Source organism: Crocuta crocuta, unplaced genomic scaffold, assembly GCF_008692635.1.
Source record: "Crocuta crocuta isolate KB4526 unplaced genomic scaffold, BGI_CrCroc_1.0 scaffold28, whole genome shotgun sequence".
NCBI classification, from domain to species: Eukaryota; Metazoa; Chordata; class Mammalia; order Carnivora; family Hyaenidae; genus Crocuta; species Crocuta crocuta.
Window position 1 is genome coordinate 9,460,358 of NW_027533256.1, and position 24,765 is coordinate 9,485,122.

At 41.6% G+C, this 24,765-nt stretch overlaps 1 protein-coding gene across 7 annotated transcripts in view; it reads left to right on the plus strand.

The window, feature by feature from the left end:
* WDFY4 (WDFY family member 4) overlaps window positions 1–24,765 on the plus strand; it is a 290,261-nt gene that overhangs the window by 160,470 nt on the left and 105,026 nt on the right. For all 7 annotated transcript variants that reach the window (XM_077746401.1, XM_077746405.1, XM_077746404.1 and 4 more), the window contains 3 exons: window positions 16,058–16,135; window positions 22,929–23,135; window positions 24,648–24,699. In XM_077746401.1, the coding sequence (XP_077602527.1) occupies window positions 16,058–16,135; window positions 22,929–23,135; window positions 24,648–24,699 (337 nt within the window). The remainder of the gene's footprint in view (window positions 1–16,057; window positions 16,136–22,928; window positions 23,136–24,647; window positions 24,700–24,765) is intronic.

A 24,765-nucleotide genomic window follows, 5' to 3' on the forward strand; every position in this document is an offset into this window, starting at 1 on the left:
AGTGCCCGGGCGGGGGGGGGGCGGGGGGAGAGTGGAGACAGCAGAAGGTAGCATGGCAGTCCAGTCCTGGTGGCCTGGGAGGAAGGCTCAGGGGTCCTCAGCTGCTAGTTGATCTACTGGTATGATTAGGGGTGCTGAAGGAAGCACCTGAGATCATTGAGTAAATCAAAAGTGCAGTTGAATGGGTCTATGTCAGTTCCATTCTTGCAAATGGCCCCTCACTCGTGGGGGGAAACAGACTGTAAGCAAAAGGGAATAAATGAGAAAATATTAGATAGTGTGACACAATCTGGAGGAAATAGATGATGTCCTAAAGACTGCCTCGTGATCACTATGGGTTGGATCTGATAATTCAGTTGAGAAGAAAGAGTAGCCATCCAGCACCTGGGGAATGTCGATTCCTGAAATGGGCCCAGCTAGAGCCAGGCTGAATTGTGGGAATGAGTTTGTAAATTTGAGAACAGAGAGAGATCCGTATAAATGGGGCATGGAGCTCAAACGGGAGAGTGATCCTAGCAAGAACCAGCTGTGAAGTGCCATTCTAGCTTCTCTTAGGGATCAGAAAATAAGTCTACATCCATGATTATACCTGCCTCTATCTCTATTTCCATCTCTCTCGCTCTCTCTCATCTTTGAGTGTCCATTTCTTCTCCAGACATTCCCTCCTTCAACATCCCATACACATTCATTGATTTCCTATCATATCCCAGGCCCTTGAGTTAAGGTCAGTGGATATAGACACAGTCCCTGACTGGGGAGTCCCACCTTCTAGGAGGGTGAAATAATTACACTGTAACAGGAGGTTAAGGCTCAAGAGGTGCCCAGATGAGGCGGGGCCTCACTTGAGCTTCTTTGAGAAATTTGAGTGGAGACTTGGAGGAGGAGGAAGGGGAGGAAGGATGTGAGGGAGGATTGGTAGTGACGAAGGGGCCCCTTCGGGTGCAGAGGGACAGTTGTGACTATCTATCTGCCTTATGGGTTAGCTGATAGTCTGCTGTTACTGGAATATCATATCCAGTTTATCTTCACTTCATTTCATATATTTATTTACATTCTGATTCATGATTTATGTTACCTTTAGATAAGGATGCATGTGCTAAAACACAGAAATGAGATCAGGAAAAATAATAATAGAAGAAGAAAGAGTCAGTTCCTGGGGAATTAAGATCATAAGCAGACATCTATAAAGAGTAACATTCAAGCATCTACACTGTGCTCTAGCTTTCTGGCCGCCATTGTGGAAAGGAGGCAACAGAGTTCATGCATTTATTCCCCACCCATCAATTACACTTCTGCCAAGTGGTGGAAGAGCTCGAGAACAGGGACATAGGGAGAACAAAGCAGATGGCCCTGCCTGGCAGCTCCTTACCGCCCCTACAGGGTGTTTTTAAGGATCGGATCTGACCATGATCAAAACCCAGCATTTATTGCCTCACTGTCGGGATAGGACACTGACCCACAACAACAGTGCGAGGAAGCTGACCTCGCTGCTTTTCTAAGTCCATCCCTCACCCCAGTCCTGCACAGTCTGCAGGTCAGACCGTGTTTGGTTATAATGTGCCCTGTCTTCTCCCATCTATCCCCTTGGGCAAATGTGGGTCTGTCTGCCTGAATGAGCCTCCCCTACCAGAGGACCAACAGCTTCTCCTGGACTTTAAATCCCCTGTCCCTTCTGAAAGGCTGCCAAGCCCTCTTCAGCCTGGCTGCACAGCCACAGCTATCTATTTTTCATGCAACAGTGAGGGCCACATCTGTGGTCACATCTGTGAGGGCCAAGCCTAAGGGAGGGGGTGGTATTGATTATGTTACCTGTGAGCCAAGAGTGGCCCAACAGTGAGTGCCTACTGACAAGTCCTGGGGTGACCTCCCAGAAGTGCCGAGATGAGCAGGTGTGTGCAGCATCAAGGAGGACAGGGATAGGGGTTAGAGTCACCCTCAGGTAACTCCTCTATGGACCCACACTGCAGCCAGGGCCATCCCGAGAGCTGAGGTCAAGAGTTCTGCTCTGGAGGTGGGCAGTGACAGGACAGTCCTGGCCAAGGTGGCCTTGTCTCTCTTCTTGAGGCCTAAAGAAGGAATCCCCCCTACACACTCCAATCCCCTTTTGTTTTCTCTCTTCCCAATGGCAGTTGCAGGTTGCAGACTACCCCAGCACTAGGCATTATCCGGAGTGAAAACTCTGCCATAACAAAGCATCACAGACTGGGGGCTTCACCAACAGACATCTCTTTTCTCGCACTTCCCATCTGTCAGAGCCTCATGGAGGCCCTGACACCCAAGGAGGAGGCAAAGAGGAGGGCGGGCGGCTTCCTCGAGAAGACGCGGTACCTGCAATCCCAAAGCTTTTGTCCTTTGCTACACCGGAGTGGTGGTGTTGTTTTAAGGGGTCCTGCTCCATGCACTCATGACGATTGAATTTAATAAAAACATCACAGTTCAAAAAAGACAAATTAGAAACCGCCGTTCATCTTGGAAATTAATATGTGAGTGAATTTAACGAGATGAATTGCACTGTGGTGATCTGGTCCCTCCTCAGCCACTCCGAGCACCAGTTGTTTGTCATTATTGCTGGAAATATGATTATTACTCTGGTATTGCTTGACATTTATTAAGAATCCAGGGGCTATGTCTCCATTGCAGAGAAAAGTGCAATTATGTGGGCACTTGGAGAAAAGAGCATTTCCTGACCTGCGTTGTCCAAATAGATATCCTGCAAAGACCCCTTGACCATGACCGGACCTGTCTCGCTGGGCACACACCCCTCCTTCATGACGGCTGCTGACATTTTATGGGTGCCCATCTATAGATATTATACATGGTTTACGAACACACAGGGAAGCATTTAGTTGCTTCTTGCACGTAACCCAAACCAGGTCTCCACCAAGGACTTATATTTAAAGGTAGATGCGTCAGCCTTTTACAGAGAAGGCATAACAGAACTTTATCGAATGTTTCACAACCAGGAAAATCCTGGATTTCAGATGGGTTTAAAGTGCAGGGGGTGTGAAGGCCAGACCTGAAAGTGTTGCTACTGACCCTGATGGGTCTCCTTAATTGTGACCATATGGAGGGCTTCACTCCACACAGGAAGTAAACAGCTGCAGGGAATATGGCCTGGAGGATTGTCAAGAGTCTGTGAGTTTCACTTCAATCTCTCAAACTTTTATTATTGTCTCTGTTTACCTGGACCTTGGCAACAGAGATGGGCAATGTCCCCGAGGAGCTTATTCTAAGGCAGGGGGGAAGGTGCTGGTGGGAAACCCAGCCACTATAATTTGGAATACGGCTCTCACAGTTTCCTGCTCTACCATGGGAGTCCTGAGGCGGTTTCCAGAAAAGAGAAGAGTAGTAATGATGATTTCATGATAACTACAAAGTGCACACACAGAGTATGGTTCCTTCTGTCACTCACTGCCACCTGGTGACATTATACTGTTCATCAGATCTCTCTCCTCAGCCCCCACCAAGAAGAGGTGCGAGTGAGTGACAATGCGAGTGACCAATGAGAACATGAGATCCATGGTGAAGGGGGGTGTCTCTTCCACATCTGGTTTCACTTCTGCCTCTGTGAATGGGAGCTCACCTGAATTTGACTTGAACCTCTCTCTTTTTTTCTTTGGCCAGAGAAAGTCAGGGGTTAAAGGACTCTGGATTTGATGTCAAAATCGAACGACATGGTTATTGCTTTTTCTTTATGGAATTATTAGTGAATACTTAGAAACTTTAAAAAAAATTTTAAAGAAGATTGCCTACAGTGGAGTCATGTTATGTAGGTTAAGTTTTAAAATATATCCATGAAATGAAAATCAAGTTGTCAACAATAGTCTCAAAATTCCCTCACATTGTTAGAGAATGATACCATTTTTTAAAAAATATTTTACTTTATTTATTTTGAGAGGAGCGGAAGAGTTGAGGGAGAAGGAAAGAGTATCTTAAGTAGGCTCCATGCTCACTGTGGAGCCCAATGTGGGGCTCGATCTCACAACTGTGAGATCAGGACCTGAACTGAAAACAGGAGTCAGATGCTTAACTGACTGAGTGACCCAGTCATCCCAAGAACGATACCATTTGTGACTCTGTGAATTCAGTACAATCCTTCTGTATATCCACCACGCAGGTTTCCTACCATTTGGGGGATTAATTACTATTTCTTTGTTAAATGTCTGACGACGTGGTTGGCTCATGCAATTATGGGGAACAAGATTTACCAAAACATCATTTGCATCTTTAAACATGAGAATTACACTCAGCATGATGAATTGTTTATACCCAAGGAAAGGTGGAACTGCGTCCAGCTGGGAAAGCAGTAACTTTTCTCTTCTATCTCAGTTTCATGATGGGGTTTAGGTGGGAAGGTGTGAGAATTTCACTTTATTTTCTAATAGACTTTTTGTCTAGAAATACCTTTCACATACTTTCCATATTCATATTCAATACTGCTATATATGCTTCACCCAGCTTCCCCTGTTGTTAACATACTAGTTACCATGGTGTATTTGTGACAGCAAAGAAATTGACATTGGTACATTACTAGTGACTAAACTCCAGATCTTATTTTGCTTCCACTGGTTTTCCCACTGATCCAGGATCCAGGGAGGGGATTATATTACATTTAATTATCATGTCTCCTTAGGGTCCCCTGATTTGTGACAATTCCTCACACTTTTCCTTATTTTTCACGACTTTGACAGTTTTGAGGAGTACTGGCCAGATGTTTTGGGGAGTATGCCTCAATTTTGGTTTGTTTAATATTTATCATAACTAGCTTGGGACTGTGAAGCTTTGGAAGGAAGATCACAGAGGAGAGTGTGCCTCTCGTCACATTGCATCAGGTCAAGGGGGCGTGGCACCCGTGTAAATCATCACATGGTCCTGGTGGTGTCTGCCAGATTTCCCCACTGCAGAGTTCCTCTTGTTCCCTTCCCATACTTGATTCTTTGGAAGCAAGTCCTTAATTCCAGCCTACTCTTCAGGGTGGCTCCTGGTGAGAAAAGCATCTACACATATTATCTGAAATTCTTCCTTCAGACCTAAGGAAGGTCTGTCTCTTCTGCCCCATTATTTATTTATTCAATCTTTTATTTATATCAGTAAGGGTCTCACCCATACTTACTTTATAATTTGGGCTATTATCCATTAAGCCCCTTATTTATCTTGTGCTCAGATCGCTCCAGCTTTTTGCTGAGAGTAAGTGATCTCACACTTGCTTTCACTGTAGGTCTCTTGATCTTTTTCCCATTGATTCCAAATATGAATCCATATGCAGTTTATATATTTTAGTGTGTCCCTGCTGTAGTCATTCTAACATTTTCAGATTTTTTAATTAATTGCTCATGAGTCCTTTAAGCATCCACGCACTTCTCCCCAGCCTCACCTAGCTCAAAGGTAGCAGGAAGGGTGATCATACCATATACCTATAGGAGGAGAGAACTGAAAATATTTGGCCAACAGCACTGTTGATGACTGTACTGTTTTCTCCTTTAGGTTTTTTTTTTTCTATGCAAATCTATACAGGTTTAACTGTTATTGTTACCATATGGTTGTCTAACCTCCTTTTAAAAATATCAATATATCAAAACCCTGGTTCCATATCATTAAATCTTTTTTGCCACCAGGGTTGCAGTAAATGGTTGTATAGTTTGCACACAAAGGCACCTGGCCAGAGTGGCAACAGGAAGCCGAAATCCAGCCTTTGTTTCATTATTCAAATCATCCATCCACAGCCCTGGACAGTGTCTGCCCAAAGGGGACACAAAAGCTCTATGTGGGCTAGCGGTGGCCCTTTGGGAGAGCATGCTTTGTGTGACTGCATAAGACTGTGTCATAAGGAAGAGCCAGCCTCCCATGTGCTGCTATTTACATGGTTTCATTTTGTGCTGCTGTACCTAGGATGGTGGAAAACGTTGTCAGTGAATATTTGTGTACATATCTTATGATTTCTTTGCAAGAAATTATTAGCAGAGAAAATGTGTCAGCACACAGTAGATAACTGTCCAGATGATGAGTTTAGTTCTGGACTCAGCACGTGTGGCATTTGGCTGGAGACGCCAGGACCCCTGGCTGTGATCTTGGCCCCAAGTTTCTGAGCAGGGTCTGAGAGGCTGTCTTCAGATGCTGGCCTTCCCTGTGTTCGCAGGGCCACACAGCTGTGATTACAGGGCTAATGATGCTTTAAACAAACAAGTGTAACGACTGTCGTCAGGACAGCAGGCGCTTCCTGTGGGGCAGGGTGGGCAGCAGGGTCACCAGCAGCTGGCCAGCCCCAGGGGCGCCTTGACGAAGTGGGGGCCCTTGCACGCTGAGGTCAGCTCACTTATAGGTGAGCCCACAGTGGGATGTGCCCCAGTCCCCAGGCCAAGATCTGGTCTGGATCCTGTAGCCAAACCCTTCCCTCAGGAGACACTGGGTGAGCAGGGCATGGGCTCTAAAACAGATCTGGACCCTCTCAAACCTCCAAACAGCCTTCTGAGGCCCTTTGTTCTACTTCAGAGGTTCTCAAACTCTTTAACATAGGCAGTTGCTAAGCAAAGGCTATTTAGTTCCAATAAGCGATGCGGAGCTCTGCTCTGAATTAGTCCCTTATCGATGTGCCACATTCACTGCCGCCTGGGCAGATGGGCCTCTGCCCTTGAACTGACCCAAAGCGCCCACCTCCTGTCTCCACATCCCAAGTGTGACAACTTTCCAGAGCATGAAAGGTCTCAGAGCCCAACAGGAAAGTAGTGTTTGCCTAGCAGTGTGGAGACACACAGGGTGGAAATGTGTGGGCGGGGGGGAGACATTACATGATGGCGGCCTCCAAGAGCTCATCTTCCGGTGCTGCCATTTTCTTGAGTGTTTTGTTGGAGTCATTCACCCTTGCTTATCCCACTTACCATCATGCAGATTTGTCAGAAGACTAAATATTAACTGTGATAATGCATATAGAAACTTCTTTGTCCGCTGTGAAGTGCTAGGTCCTTCCTTTTACCTCCGAGTACGAAGAGCCGCTCACTCCCCCACTGCTCAGATCAACCTCTCCTTGGGCTGCTGATCTCCTCCTTTCTCACTTATTTGGCAGAACCTGCACCATCAGGGACCTTTTCCTTTGCTTGTCAACCTTCTCCCATTGACTGCCAAGCTCCCCTCAGCATATTAATACACTTCAGTCCTGTTCTTCCTCTCTTATCCTATGACCCTACTCTTTTTCTCTTCTTCAGAGTCAAGTTTCTTGAATGAGTTGCCTATACTCATGGTCTCCACTTCCTTATCCCCACATTTCTAGTTGACTTACTGCTATCTATTCATTCCTCTGAAACAACTCACCGAAGTTACCAATGACCAGTTTCTGCAGGTAAGTCCAATGGATGTTTTCAGGCTTCGTCTTACAGGACTTCTCTGGTGCATTCACTATGGCTACATGGCCCTTGGCTTCCACGGCCTCTCTGCTTTTCCTTAAACCCCTCTAACCTTTCTCTTCCTGGCCCAAACTCACTAGTGTTCTCCAGCTTTGGTACCTTGTCTCCTCAGTTTCCTCTCTGTACCTACTCTCTGGGAGGGATCTTATCATCTCTCGGGGTTTGTCTATCATCTGGTTGCTCATGACTCACAAATTTATCAACCTGGGGTGACTCATCTGAGCTTTATTCTAGGGATGTGCCGCTGTGCCTCTGACACTTGAATTCAGCATGTCACACATCACATCACTTAAACTTGCTCCTTCTCCTGTGCTTGTGATCTCTCTTTTTTAAATGTATATTTTTGAGAGAGAGAGAAAGAGTGAGAGCAGGGGAGGGGCAGAGAGAGAAGGAGACAGAGGATTCAAAGTGGGCTCTACACTGACAGCAGAGAGCTTGATGCGGAGTTTGAACTCACTTACCACAAGATCATAACCTGAGCCGAAATCAGAAGCTTAATTGACTGAACCACCCAGCATCCACTCTTAATTTTTTTTTAGTTTATCTCATTTAATTCACTCATTTAGGCAAACCAGAAATTGGAGAAATTCTTACCATTTCATACAGTCACTGATTTCTACTAATTTTACATTTCTTATGGTTCTTGAATTTGACTTCTCCACTTTACTCATTCCACCATCTGATGTCTCACTTGTACTGTCATGGTAGAGCCCTAAGGGGGGTCCCTACATCCAGTTTTGCCTTCATTAAATTCATCTTTCAAATTTCTGCAAGAGTGAGTCATCAAAAATGCTAATGGACTATATCGGACTTCTATTTAAAACCTCTCCTTTAAGATAACAGTTAAAGCAACATCTCAACCACAGAACCTTTCCTGACCATGATTGGTGATGAGGTCTCCTCTTCTGTGTGGTTACTGGGTCCTGTGTTACCGTCTCCTGTGCATAGCTCTGTCTCCACATCGGCCACAGCAGTTCATAACCATCTGTCTCTTCCATTAGACTCCACACAACCAGATATGAGGTTCATCCTTGTACTCCAGTACCTGGAAAATAGGAGGTGGAAATAAATGTTTTCTGAACTTAACAAAAGAGAGTAAATTTGATATTAGAAATAAGGTATCTGAGCAGTGATGCAAACCACCCTAGCTATAGATATTGTAGCTAGGCTATTTATTTGAAGAGTAAAGATGACTGATAACTTAACTCATACATACAGCATTTTATTTAATTATGAAGTTTAAAGAGGACATCTAGGTCAACTGTTTTCAACTGATCTTATCTATGACCTACATACAAATAGTCTCCTTGGGTGATCCTTTCCAGTTTACAAAGTACTTCCATTCTATCATCTCATCCTATTTTCATAACATCTCTTTGGAAAAATTAGAAGAGATACTGTGAACCTCAGTTTACAGAGGGTAAATCAAATTTCAAAAAAAAAAAAATTAAGTAGTTTGCCCATGTACTATAGCTAGTAATGGCCAAGAACCAAGGTCCCTGGACTTCTTCTCTTTCTACCTCCCATGCCCTCATTTAGCAACACTGAGCAACATGGAAGTCTGGACATCTTTTCATATGTCTTGCCGAAGTCTGCCTGCCTGGAACTCCCTGCTCTGTTCCCAGCTAATCCTCTGGGTCATCCACACAAGACCCATCCATCCCTTTTTGGCAGGATGGCACAAGTGCTTTTTGACAGGAGCTGCTTTGTGTCCAAGTGCTCCCCAAGAGTTCTCTTCTCCTGCTGCAGGTCTCCAGATAATCGTATATGAAAGAAGTCTGGGCTTCTGCCTTAGATGTAAAATTACTCAAATTTGTCAACATTTTATGTCACTTACAATGCTCATAATGATTGCTTTACTTATAAATGTGTATAAACATGTGTAAACAGCCATATTAAAGAAAATTTTGTGAAAAAAAGGAAATAAAAAGAAAGAAATCATCCTATTCCCACTACTTCAAAACTGTAACTGGGATTTTAAAATTATATTGCTTTCATAATTTTGAATCTTTGCTGGTAAACACTTTTTTACTTTACTGAAAGGTTACATAGAAAAAACTGTTTAGATCACAAATATACAGATTTAAGAATTTTCACAGAGTGAACATGTGACCAGTACCCAGATAAGAAAATACAGCATTATATATATTATATTATATTATATTATATTATATTATATTATATTATATTATATTATATCATCCAGAATCACTCCCAAGTCCCATGTTCTTTCCTGGTCACTAGACCCTTCTTTCCTCCATGTAACTACTATCCTAGCATCTAGTATCACATTAGTTTTTAATGTTTTTACTTTTATGTAAATGAAATAACATAGTATATATGCTTTTCTCTGACTTATTTCACTCCAGACTATGTTTGTGCAATTTATCTATGTCATTGCATGAAGTAGTAATTCATTCATGTTCATAGTGTTAGAACAATAATTCTCAGCACCGATTTACCCTCTTAAAAATGATTGGGGATGGGTGCCTGGGTGGCTCAGTTGATTAAGCGTCCGACTTCGGCTCAGGTCATGATCTCATGGTTTGTGGGTTTGGGCCCCGCATCAGGTTCTGTGCTGGCAGCTCAGAGCCTGGAGCCTATTTCAGATTCTGTATCTCCCTCTCTCTCTGCCCCTCCCCTGCTCATGGTCTGTCTCTTTCTGTCTCAAAAATAAAAATAAACTATAAAAAATTGTTTTAAAAAATGATTGGGGACTCCAAAAAGCTTTTATTTATGTCGATTGTATCTATTAGTGTTTACCACGTTAGAAATTAAAACAAAATTTTAAAAGTAATGCATTTATTAATTCATTTAAAAATAACAGTAATAAACCCATTATATTGAAACATAAATAGCACTTTTCATGAATAACTGTTTTTCAAAACAAAAATTTAGTAAAAGGGTGGTATTGTTTTATATTTTTTAAAGTCTCTTTAATATCTATCTGACTTAGTAAAAGGGCGGCTGGACTCAATTCCTGTATCTGCTTCTTTACTCAATCAGTTGTACTATTTTTTTTTTTTTGGCTGAAATATATGAAGAAAATCTAGCTCCCTGTAGATATGCAGTTTGAATTCAGAAAGGAAATTATAGACACTCTTTGATACTACACCAAAACTCAACAAGTAGTAGTTTCTTCAAGGTTAGTTGAAACCTTTCAAGGTGAAATTTTTGTCCATTAAACATATTGACCTCTTTTGCACTTTGAATGGATATTTTAACTTATACATAATTTTATAACATGAATCTAACATGCTTTGGGAATATTGGTTCCTTGAGTTACGTAGATATCCCTAATGTTGACACATTTTTTTGTACAATATGGAAAAACCGTGTTCATATCACCACCAATCTTAAAAGATAAATTTTTAGCTACTGTCAAGCTCAGAGACGCATTCTAATATTTGAAATTTGAAAGCTCAGTTTTATCATTGACAGAAAATACTGTCAGCTGCTTTATTTGAGATGACAAGTTTACTTTACTTCTTTTGTTGCTATTTTAAATGGAACTGTTTTCTTAATCTCCTTTAAAGATAGTTTGTTCTTTGTGTATAGAAACATGACTCATTTTTGTATGTTGATTTTGTATCCTACAACTTTATTGAATTCATTTATTAGTTCTAGCAGTTTTCTTTCCTCTCTCTCTCACTCTCGTTGAGTATGTAGGGTTTTCTACATATATGATTATATTATCTACAAACAGATAATTTTAATTCTTCCTTTCTCCTTTGGATGTCTCTTATTTATTTTTCTTATTTAATCCCTCTGACTAGGACTCCCAGTACTGTGTTGAAGAGTGACAGTGCACATCCTTGCTGTCTGGTGGATCTTAGAGGGAAAGCTTTTGGTTTTCCCCATTGATTATGATGTTAGTTGTGGGCTTTTCATATATGGCCTTTATTGTGTTGAAGTAAATTCCTTTTATACTTCTTTTGTTGAGAGTTTTATTGTAAATAAATGTTGAACTTTGTCAGATGCTTTCCTTGTGTCTTATGAAGTGCTCATATTTTCTTTTTTTTTTTTCATTCTGTTAATGTGGTATATTACATTGATTGATTTGCAGATTCATCCTTTTATCCTAGGGAAAAATCCTACTTGGTCATGGTGTATTATTATTGTTATATGCTGTTGAATTCTATTTGCTCATATTTTATTGAGGATTTTTGCATCTATGTTTACACTTATATTGGCCTATAGTGTTCTTTTTTTGTGATGTCTATCTGGCTTTGGTATCAGGATGATGCTGGCCTTATAAAATAAGCTTGGAAATGTTCCCTCTTCTTCTATTTTTTGGAAATTTAAGAAGGATCTGTATTAATTTTGTAGTGATACATTATGCTTTATCTATTGTTGATTTTAACAGAATTTTTTTCTCAAATTTAGTCTCTCATCCTCTAACTACTAATTATGCCCAGGCCTGAAACTTTCTTTGTGGGGGAAGTTTTATTTACAGATTTAGTTTCTATAATTGATGTTGCACAATTAGGATTTTCTGTTTCTTTTTGTATCAGTTTTGGTAACTTACGTTGTGTCTAGTTCATCTAAATCAGCATAAAAATTATTCATAATTATTCTTTAAGTGTTTGTAGAATCTAGAATAATGTCTCATTGTCTCATTCTTGTTGCTGGTAATTTCTGATAAGAAAAAAAGGACATTTTTTTCTTATCAGAATTTCTGGGAAAGATATTAAATATATTTTCCTTGGGTTTAAATTGTTTTTCAAATTTCTTGATAGATTAATTTACATGCTTATTTTTTCTAATACCATTGATGATTACATATAGTCCCACAAAAAAGTTTTGGCTCTATGATGCATACTTCATTATGTGATATTTTCATTTTCATTTAGGCTAAAATATTTTCTAACTTCCATTTTGACTTCTTCTTTGACCCATGGGGTACTTAAAATAATATTACTTAATTTTTAAATGTATGAGGATTAAAAATATATTTGCTTGTAACTTAATCCCACTATGTTCAAAAAATATATTCCGTGTAATTTCAGTCATTTGAAATTATTTTACATTTGTTTCATGTTCCATCCTATGGCAGGTTTTAGTTGTAATTCCCTTTGAGCATTCTGTATCATTTGATTTTCTGCATTTTGTTAAAACAATTGATCAGATTAGCCTTGCTTACTATAGTCTTCAAATATTCTTTATTTCTATCCTTCTTGTTGACTTGTTCTATTAGTTACTGAGAAATAAGTTAAAATCTTCCAGTATGATTGTAGACTTGTTTGCTTCTCCTTTCAGTTCTGTTATTTTATATATTATATATTTTGAAGCTATATTAATAGATGCCTCACATTTAGAACTTAAACTTTCCTAGTGTATTTATCCTTTATCATTATGAAACATCCATCTTTATTCCTAATAGTAATTCTTACTTTAAAGGCCACTACTTGTACAACCTTACCAGATTTCTTTTGGTTAGCATATGTCCAGTTTATTTTATTTTATTTTTTACCATTGTTTTACTTTCAACCCTTTGTGTCCTTATTTCAAGCAGTGTCTCTTTTTAAGTAGCATTTTCTTGAGTTTCCCTTTTTGATACAGTGTGACTCAGTTTATCTTTTATTTATAGCATCTAGTCTATTTACAGTGAATGTGGTTAATGATGATTTTAGTTTAAATCTATCTTACTTAAAATGTTCTGTTTGTGGCCAACAGACACATGAAACGATGCTCAGCATCCCTCCTCATCAGGGAAATACAAATCANGGGGAGCGAAATAAGTCAGGCAGAGGACAGCTACCATATGTTTGCGCGTATAGGAGGATTAGGAGGAAATTAACGGAGGACCATGGGGGAGAAGGAGGGGAAAAATAGTGGGGGAGAGGGAGGGAGGCAAACCATGAGAGACTCTTGAATGCTGACAAAAACTGAGGACTGATGGATGTGGGGGGAAGGGGGGATGGGCATGGAGGAGGACACATGTGGGGATGAGCACTGGGTGTTATATGGAAACCAACTTGACAATAAACTATTTAAAAAATTTTCTGTTTGTATTATCTGTTATTTATTCCATTTTTTTCTCTGACAACATATTGTCAGCTATTTAAAATTATTGTGCTTCCCTTCTATTACCTGGAAGTCACATTCTTTCATTATGTTTTTAGTGGTTAGCCTAGAAATAATAATGTGCGTATTTGTTTTATTAAAGTCTAATGTAAATTAGACCCTTTTTCCAAATTAAAAAACATTTAAATGTTTATTTATTTTTGAGAGCAAGAGAGAGAGAAGGATACAGAAAGTAAGGGGGCAGGGGGGTGCATAGAGAAAGGAGACACAGAATCCGAAGCAGGTTCCAGGTTCCAAGCTGTCAGCACAGAGCCCAACATGTGGCTCAAACCCACTAACTGTGAGATCATGACTTGAGCCCAAGTCAGATGCTCAAACAGCTGAGCCACCCAGGGATCCCCGGAAATTTTTAATTGAAAAGAAACCTACGACACTATTTCATTTACTCCATCTACCTTTTGTTATTTTATCATGTATTTTAATTCTTATTTTTTAAATCCTGTTATTACTATTATTGCTATTATTATTTTCCAACAGCCAATATTCATTTAGATATACTAATATGTTTACGATTTTTATATTCTCTCATTCATTCCAAAGATCACTGCTTCAATATGAAATCATTGTCATTCTACTAAAAAATTCCTTCAGTGTTTCACTTCACGCAGCTGCTGGTAACACATGCTCTCAGTATTATTCTTCTGCAAATGTTTTAGTTTGTCTTTATTTTTGAAAGATATTTTCACTGGGTAGAGGCTTTGAGCTTGTCAGTGTTTTTTGTTTTTTTTTTCTTTCATGACTCAAAGATGTTGTTTCATTGTCTTCTGGCTTCTACCATTCTTACTGTTACTTCTTTAAAGATAATATGATCTTTTTTCTATCTTTTTTCCTTTTTTTGCAGTTTCATTGTGATGGGCTTCTGTGTGGTTTTCTACCTGTATTTTTCTTGTTTCAGGTTTACAGAATTTCTCAAATCTGTGGCTCAACGCCCGTCATCCATTTGGGAAGATTTTCATCAACTTCTCAGATACTGCTTCTGATCCATTCTTTGTCCCCTGCCCTTTTGAGACACCAATCCACCTATGCTAGATGCCTTCTCTGTATTACATATGTACCTATATCTCTGATGTATTTTTTTCATACTTCTATCTCATCCTAGTTAGCAAGAAGGTTTCTTCCATTTTACTCTCTCTCTGTTCAGTTGTATCCACTCTGCTGTTAAACTTACCTATGGAGTTTCTAATTTCAATTAATTCATGTCCCAGATTTAGGATTTTATCTGGTTCTTTTTCATAGCTTTCGTATCTCTTGTAAAAGTCTCCATACTGCATGTTTTTGGACTACCTCACTTGCATTATTTTAAAGTCCATGTGTGGTAATTCTAATATCTGGATATATGTGGGGGTTTGTTTTCATTATCTGCTTATCTGTTCATCCTTTTTCTAGGGACAGCTAGCAATTTATCTAGCAATTTATGCTTGACTACTGAACATTTTGTATGAAAATTCTCAGCTAAAAGCTTCAGATGGTGTGATCCTTTTCCAGAAAGGACTTTCTTTGCCTTCGGAGATGTACTTGGAGTGGGGGCAAGTCACCATAATGTACTCAGAGGTTGAGCCCATTGAAAGTTGGGTTTCAGCTTTGTAAGACCTGGTCTATTTCTTTTTTTTTTTTTTCTAATTTATTTTTGAGACAGAGAGACAGCGTGAGCAAGGGAGGGTCAGAGAGAAAGGGAGACACAGAATCTGAAACAGGCTCCAGGCTCTGAGCTAGCTGTCAGCACAGAGACTGATGCGGGGTTCAAATCCACGAACTGCGAGATCATGACCTGAGCCAAAGTTGGACACTTAACCGACTAAGCCACCCAGGCACCCCAGACCTGGTCTATTTCCAACCCACCTTTATTCCTATGGTGCAGCCCTTGAGAGATCCCACTTTAAAGCCCCAATCCTGTTGGTTTTTACAAATCACACTGCTTATAAATCAGAAACTGCTTAAAAGAGAACATCAGTGCATAAAGCTGGGCTTGCTTCTTTGTACTGTCCTGTTTCTGGACTTCTGGTCTCTTACAGCCTAGATGTCTTGGTGAGCCTGACTTCCTATTTTTGTCTCCTGAGCCACGTGAAAGCACCACAAGTTCTGTTAAGCTTCTCTGCTTCTTAGCCACCACTTTCTGCTCAGCTTTTCAACCTCTTGTGTTATTTGCAAACTTGCAAATATCTCAGGGGCAAAAAATCATAGATATCAGGCACTAGGCACATCTCAGTGAGTTTTCTTTGTCTCTAAGATCTTGTCTCCTTAAGTCTTGGCTCTCTTGGTAGCTCTCTGCTCTCATAAAGCAGATTATTTAAATATGACTTTTCTCTTTATTCTTGGGAGGAAGATTGATCTGTTGTAAGCTAACTCATGACAGCTGGAGGTGGAAGTAACCCATAGACGTGTGTGTGTGTGTGTGTGTGTGTGTGTGTGTGTGTGTTGTGGTGTCAGTATAGGCTAAGTCTTTATTTATGAGGTTGTGATTGAGTTGACCAACAAAAGTTGTACCTGTTATTTCCCCTGATAATTGGTCAGATAGAGACGGTCTATCAAAATCACAGCTGTCATTAATCTGTGACCTGTTTTCTCTCTTCCAGGATTTCGTGTCATGCATCGAGAACTACAGAAGAAGAGGGCAGGAACTATACGCTTCTTTATACAAAGATCATGTACAGGTGAGAAGCAGGACAGCTCTTTTCTCTGCACAGAAAACTGGAATATACCCTGAACCTGAAATAAAGAGTCAGGAAGGCCTTTGGTTTAAGTTCTAGTTGGCTAAGTCAATAGCTGGCCAGCAACGATTCAGACCTACTTGCACAACCTGCGCAGTGAATGTGGACCCCCACTGTCAGCAGCTGAGGAAGTAGGCAGCATGTTTATCCTCTCATCTACCCATTCCTCCACCAGTAAGTAGGTGTCAAGAGCCCAGGGTGCCTCAGACCCTGTGCTATGAGGTAGGGGCACAACTGTACACAGAGCAGACACGGCCTCACTCTCTAGTAGCACTCTACCTCTCTGGAGGGATATATATGAAACAACTACACAAATAAATAGATCATTATTACTCAGGATGAGAAAGAGACATGGAAAATACAGGTATAATGAGAGATTATGATGTGGGGAGAATTTAACTTGGGCAGATCAGAGGCCCCTTCCAAGAAAGTGACCATTAAGTTGTGATCTGGAGGAAGAAGATGGACTGAAGTATTCTGAGGATGTGTTTTTGGCTAAGGGAAGTGCATGTGGGAGGTTCCTGGTCAGGAAAGAGCTGGATGCCATCAGTTAACTGGAAGAAGAAGCCACTGGGTGACCTGGGCTGGGGAAGATAAGGCAGGGCCAGAGCACACAGCGTTTGCTGCCCCCTTAGGGCTTTTGCATTTTATCCTAAATGCAATGGGTTGCCACCATGAGGGCAGATTTAGATATTTAAAACACTTCTCTGGGTGTGACTTCTGGACGGTCAAGGTGAAGAGTACTGGCTGTCATGCCAGTGAGATCTCTAGTTGAGTCTCAGGTCTGCCTCTTCCTGGGGCCTGCAGTCTGAGTCTCAGGGTCCCCATATCAAAGAAGGGATAATACTCCCTAACTGTAAAGATTAAAGGGTGAGCATAGAGCACCAAGAAATGGCCAGTGGGGAATACATGCCACATGTGTGGATATGGAATGGGTACGGAGGTTCCTCTTTAGTCTGTGTTGTTTTGAACAAACATCTTATTTTATTTTTGAGAGAGAGGGAAAGAGAGAGAAAGGACATGAACAGGGAATGGACGGGCAGGTGGGAAGAAGAGGACTCAAAACGCGCTCTGTGTGCTGACGGCAGAGAGCCCTATATGGAGCCCAAACACACAAACCATGGGATTGTGACCTGAGCTAAAACTGGATGATTAACTGACTGGGCCATTCAGGTACCCCTGTTAACAAACATTTTAAAAAATGGTTGCTAACAATAGAGCACAACATATAGTATTAAAACCTTACTAAAGATATTATTTACTTATGATTTCTTTGTTCCAAAGTCTGTACTAAGTATAGGAAGGGCAGAGATCATAATGTCACTGCTGTGCCTTCAAAGTTCTTAAAACTCAGCAGAGAGACCAAGAGTAAAGAAATCACCATAAGCAGCATGATGAGGCTAATTCTAGGATGTTCTACTATAAAGATTAGAATAGTAGGGTGAAAGGAGCCATGAGGCATGCCTGGGGTGGGGTGAGCGGTCAAAGAAGGGTGGAACAGTCATGCCCAAGTGTCAGGCTCTGATCAACTTCAGCCAAGTAACCTGGTCAAATTCCCTCCAAATAAGCTCATTTGGGAGCCCACACATGTCCCTGGAAGTAAGAATTCATGAGCTGTGCAGCCTGCACCCCAGAAACACGCAGGTTAGCAATGTAGCCTCCCCTGCTATTCTGTGAGTAAGAAGAGGGGCAGTTTATCATACTTGATGTGGGTGAAAGAGGAGTTTGGGCGTCTACAGGACATGCCGCCATCAAAGCTATCAGGAGGCATTCTGGCTCCTCGGCCGCACAAGCTGATCTTAAGCAGACTCTCAGTTTGGAGAAGGGCCTCCTCATAGACACTTCCCCTGCCCTCACATTGCTGACTGTCCTGCAAAGCTGGTAAAGTGCCCTGCTGGTTTAGCGCATGGTATCTGAGCCCCTGCAATGGGCCTTTGCACATCAGTGCGCCACCATTTGTATTCACTGACTTCTTTCCGGATTAGCAACATGGCTAATAAATTCAACTGCTCTTTGGGGAACATAAGATGAATTGTTTAAGATTACATCCTTTATTTATGGACATCCTCATCACACTTATTTCATTCCAAGTTAGAGGAGGTTGTTTGTCTAAACATCCAAATCAGCACCCTGTCAAGAATGTGAGCATCTCTCTTCCTCCAGCTGAAAGAGCCTGGAGATTTGCTGATGGCTGGGAGAGATGCACTGTGTGGTACTTTGTGAGTTTCTGCTGGAATTTGTGAGATTGAAAGTTCATGGGGGAAGGACATAACCTTGGCAGAGGCTCCGAGCCCACAAGGAAAGTACCCACAGCCTTCTAGAACATTTGGCCAGGTTCATTTTCAGCAGTGGGCCTGAACGGGGTTCAGAGAATACTTCAGAAAGTTGTATAGAGTTTTACTGTTTGAGGTATTTTTGAGAAAATCAGCATTTTGAGGCTGATCCATAAGGATACTTTCCAAGTGTTTAAATATTTAAGACAGATTGTTTCAACGTTTAAAGGAATGCAGAGGTAATCACCGTCTGCCAGAGATAATGGGGTCTGGATCACACACCCTGCCTTTTTTAAGGGGCAATACATTTTCCCAGTGCAAGCCCCACTCCACTTCCAGAAAAAGCCACGTCCACACATTCTGTATAGAGATCAGGCTGGTGAAACCTGCCATGTTCTTCAAGGACAGCTCATGCCAAGTGTATTCAGTGAGGTTCCTCCGAAGGGTGGTCATAGTGAGATTCAGGGATCCCGGCCCACAGGGCTCTCCATAATAGGTGGTGCAAGACTTCTCTAACTTGACCTGTTGCCCACAACCGAGAGGTCTCTGGAGATGGCAGGTGCCTGCAGCCTGACCAGGTAACATTCCCCAGTGCCCTGGAAAGTTCACTCAAGCATCATTATAACCCACCATTATATTACCAGCAAATCAGGCACTTTGCTATCCAATCTCCCAAATTCCTTGTCACTCCAGAAGTACTGGCAAAAAACAGTTTCCTCTACGCTAGCCCTGCCCAGATTCCCATTTGCCTTTTCCAAACTCTATTCTCTCTCTTCTCTGTGGTCCAGCTGCTCTGGTTCTGCTCTGTTTATATGCCCGGACCATCCTGTTCTTGTGACGATTCCTTACCATAATTTACAGAAAAGCCTCATCCCGTCTATGCTGTTTTTAAAACATTCCAGGCTTTACTGGTTAAAGCTCTTTAGAAGTTGCCTGCCATCCCACACGTGGCCTTTCCTTTAGTATGTGAGAGGCAGTGTTCTGTCCCATGCTTTTGGGTTCTCTAAGAGCCAACAGTCTGTTGCCATTTCTTGCTCAGTTTCTGTATATTCATTAAGTTTTTGTCATAGCTCTTTCAAATGCAAATATCAGAAACTCAGCTCAAACTGGCTTAGGCAGCAAGTGAACTGTTTTGTGAGGGAATCAGGCTTCAGGAAGAGTTGGATCCAGGTATCCACGCTCTGTTCTAAGCAATCAGTTTCCTCTCTTTCCCCCTTCTCTCTCTTTCTTACACACACACACACACACACACACACACACACACACACCCTACATTCACATAAACATNCCTACATTCACATAAACATACACACACACACACGCAAACGTAGGAGATTCCTATAATTTGAGGCAGATGGATGAAGAGCATGTGTGGCTGAGGCTAACTCACACTCTGTTCCTCAAGCTGCACATCCTAGAACTAGGCAGCGTTCATGTAAAGGCCAGGGAACCATTTTCTAGCTTGCGCAAAGGCAGCGTCTTCTTGCTGAGCTGCATGCCTGTAGGCTGTCTCTGCCTCAGGGGCGCCTCTGATGCATATAAAGGCATCCTGGCGTGGGGCAGGTGACCCCGACTGTGCACCCATGCATCCACCTCTCTGCATAGTCTGCTCTGGATGGGCTCCAGAGAACACCATCCCCCGTCCTGGGGAATGATATGCACTAGTCCATCCCGTAATCATCCTCCACAGCTTGGATGACATTCAGAGCTGAAGCCAGGGCTGGGATCAGCCCCTCCAAAGCATGAGGGACCAAAAGCAGGGAAGGGCTGGTTGTCCAGAAGAAAGCCCACTGATGCTACTGAAAAGTTTTCATTCAGCCCCAAGTCAAAGCTGCCTCTAACATTCCGGACACCCTGCCTCTGCATCTCTGGTGTGGCATTTGGCCCAGGCAAGCCTTATGCTGAAAGAGGACCTTACCTTATGCAGAAACACAGGCATTACAGAACACCTTGCAGGTGGCACGCCTGAGTGGCTCAGTTGGTTAAGTGTCCTGCTTCAGCTCAGGTCACGATCTCATGGTTCATGAATTTGAGCCCCTCATCAAGCTCTCTGCTGTCAGCGTGAAGTCTGCTTCGATCCTCTGTGCCCCCCTCTCTCTGCCCCCCTCTCAAATAAACATTAAAAAAAAAAAAACACCACACCTTGCAGGTATGGAAACTCAGGGCTTTTGCTGTTTGATCATCCTATGTCCTGTCCTGGGACCACTCGTAGCTTTCTATCATGGACTAAACAATCACTCACCTCTGAGGGATCTCACCACTGACACACACTTGTCTGGCTGCAGATATTGAGACAATTTATTTGCTCTTTTATAAAGACTCAGGCAGCTATAAACCCCCAGGTTCCTAGGTAGATCCTTGGGGTGAAGAAGATATTCTTTAAATACTAATTTTAAGCCCAAAGTGGACAACCAAATAGTTTGGTATTGTCCATCCCCTATGAAGCTCCATATGTTATTCCAAACCCAGTGATAGTCTCCAGGGAGCTGAAATATTTTCCCCAAACGAGTATTCATTTTATATAACCTAATCCCTATAAAAGGCTTTGGACAGGACAGACATTATTTTTCTGGCATTTCTTATTAACAAGTCAGAGTATTATATAAAATGCTATTTTGGATGTAAATTCAAGAACTGTGGAGAAACAAAATAATCTTGCTTTGAAATAGAATTTGCTTTATTCACAATAACTATACTGTTTATGCTGTGCAAGTCACTGTATAAAAACTCTTGAAAATACCGTTTCATTTAATCCTTACATAAACCTATGGTTTTATTATTATTGTAATGTTCTTAATTGCATTTGATGAAGTCCCTTTACATGAAACTACCAGAGAATAGCAGAAACATGATGATGACCCTCGTTCATCTGACCCCAAAGACCACGGAATGAGCACTGTATTGTCTGTTATATTTTCATGGGAATTTTCAAGTTCAAAATTTTCAAGTTCAAAATGTACCTGTTCAAAATGACCTAGCCATGAGAGACTCTTGAATGCTGAGAACAAAATTCAGGGCTGATGGGGGTGGGGGAGAAGGGAAGGGAGGTGATGGGCATGGAGGAGGGCACTTGTAGGGATGAGTACTGGGTGTTATATGGAAACCAACTTGACAATAAACTATTTAAAAAACAAAGTAAAAAACAAACAAACAAGTAAATAAATAAAAAATTTTTAAATGGCTTAGATTTACAGGGCCTACCTCAAAGTCTGCCATGCCAGTCTTTGAAGTAATACCATCAGAAATCATGAATTAATAAAATTGATGCCAGGTCCCCAGGAAAGGACTCTAGCATGCAGGCTAAAGTGGTGGCTTTGGAATCAGACAGACTGGGTTTGAATCTCAGCCTCATTACCTGGTGGTCCTTGGAGAAATCACTTCTCGTCTCTCAGACTTGATTTCTTTATGACGATAATAGAAATTATTTACAAGTTTCAAGTTTCACTCATGGTGCCACTGGGTACAGGAAAGGAGATCCAGCAGGCGAGGGGCCTGGCTCTAATGCATGATAATGATTCCTTTTCCCTTTATGTAAAGTTGGTGAGATCTGTGCTTCTTGATCTTAACACACCTTTCAATTTTCTGAAAACTTAAATCAAAATTTAGGGCAAATAATCATCAAATATTTGAATAACTGCAAAAGTTCACCCTGAAAACAGCAGATTCAGCTGTCAAAACTGACAGATGTCAAGATTCCTTTGACAGGTGATGTAGAAAACTTCAGTGTGGCATACACAAGCAGTCTAGGGGTTTCAGTCAGGTGCCACATATGCAAACTACAAAGATTTCATCAGTAAGGGTTTATTGTCATTAATATCAAAGGTTTTAGTTTCCACAGATTTTCTAGAATTCTTCAACATTCTAGACTCCTGGGATATTAGGATTTGAAAGACCTTTAGATAATATGTAGGCCAAACTTCTCATTTAAGAGCTGGAGATTCTGAGGTCCAGAGGCAGGGATGACTTCTTCAAATCTACCAGTTGTTAGCAGGTCTGTGATTCCTGGCCACACACACACACACACACACACACCTCCAGTCCAGACACTGGAAGGAGTATCTTCAGCATCATTTTTGAAGGATAGGGCTGTGGTGAGATTCTGTGTCCCATTTATAGAATCCATTCTGTGCAATCTATTCTGGTGAATAGTGTCAGGACCTTTGGGACCTGTCATGCTCTGCATGACACCCAGCAGCCACATGGCTCTGAAGGCCATTGGGCAAATGTTTTTGTCTTCCCCCAACTTGGATTGAATGGTCTCAGAGCTGAAAAAATGCTATCTTCTCCTGGCCTGGTCCTGGCTCCAGAGAATATAGTACATATCCCAAGGGTGCTCAGGGCTGCCTGTAGGGGGTTATTTTTCTCAACCAATTAAGAGAGCTTGGTGTGTTCACCCCCAGAGGTTCGAGCCCAAGCCCATGAGGAAATGTGTCTAAGAGTGACCCTGTACTTCTGCTTCCCAGAGACGGAGATGTGACAACATCAAGGCAGCCAACGCCTGGGCCAAGATTCAGGAGCAGCTTTTTGGGGAGCTGGGCTTGTGGGGCCAAACAACAGAAGCCACACTTTGCTCCAGGTGGGAACTGGACTGGAGAGAGGGACCTGCTCGCATGAGGAAACGTGTCAAACGCTTTTCTCCGCTGGAAGCCCTGGGTCCAGAAAGGTTCACGGTAAGAGTTGATGCAGCGAAACAAACTTTCAGACAGGGAATGTGTAGGGAAGTGTCTTCTCAGCTTTTCCTTCTCATGCTGTTTTCATCAGGAGGGCTTTGGAAATGCTTTGGTGTGGGCAGGTAGGAAAGATCATGTGCAGTTAATTGTAGGAGTGCTGTAATTTATTCTTGATGTCATTTAAAAGAATAAAAGAATCACTAACCCTTTCAGGTATATAGAAAGGATGCTGTAACTACAGCCTAAATGAGTAAGTAAAGCAGTGAGTGAATGAATAGATGGGTGGTTCATATCTCCACCACTAACCCAGTACCACGCTGACATCCACAAAAGTCCAGTGGAATAATCTGGGCATCAGTGTTTGGAAGGAGCTAAGTCATGGCCATTGTCTGCATAAATTATCTGTAACGGAGCAGTCATAACCAGCACTGCTATGGGCATTATTGCATAATCGAATCTCATAACAAGGTTTACAATGGAAATATCTTCAATTCAACCATTTCCACAAGCATGAACCTGTGACCCAGGTATTCTAAACAACATGGGAACCATATTGGTTTCCCAAGCAATGGAATCTAGGTGCTCCCTGGAAGTTTGTTTTCATGAAGCGTGAACTCTGTGTCATCAGACTGACAGTTTTGCCCTTTGAAGAACGGGGAACCAGTTGGATTAGCAATGGATATGGAAAAATCTGTTAATAGTTCTCTCATGTTCTCATTGAAGAATTCCGACTTAAGATATTCTAGAAGGCAGCCTTCAAAACAGTGGAATGCAAGACAGTCTTCTGCATTCCTCCTGAGATACAACGTTGGCTTTATCCTCTAGTCTATAACCTCAAGATCTTTTATCCACTTTCAATCTTTTATAAAACTTAATGGAAATTATATTTCATTCATTCAGTAAACACTTAATGTTTAAAATTTAAATTCAAGTTAGTTAACATACAGTGTAGCCTTGGCTTCAGGAGTAGAACCCAGCGATTTGTCTCTTACCTACAGACACTAGAATTTTTAATGTATTGTCAACAAACATTTGACTTTATATAGTATTTCCCCCTCAATACATTTCTTAGGAAGTGGAAGCAGGAAAAATAAATATCCTGTCCACTGTGCTAGTGACAGAGCCAAAGTCAGGCTGTGAAACCTGGTGTCTGGCCTCTCGGGCTGCCCAGCCCCAGATCCTCTGCCCAGTCACCTCTCCAGAGTGGCCCACACCACAGACATCCGAGATGCTATCTGATCCCACTTTGGCATCATCTTTGGTAATTACTGTAAATACTACTTAATGGAAGATTGTGGGTTTTTTCCCCTTTGACTCAGGAACATTAATACTTCCATTTTATTGTGGTCCTTTAGGATTTAGCATTCCTCCCTTCTTGCATCTAAGACTTGTGACTATATGAGGAATTTGAGGGGGTCACACGCATGTGTGTGTGTGAGCCCGTGTTATGGGGTGAGGGGCACCTCCTTAATATTCAGGGTTTAATTTGTCTATTCTCTGGTTTTGTTTCAGGAAAATCAAGACAGAAACAGCAATATTTCTCAAACAAATGTTGAAAACCAAGGTATTCCACTTATCAGTTTACCTGTTTTTCATTAATAATTAAACCAATTCTTGGTTTTATTTAAGA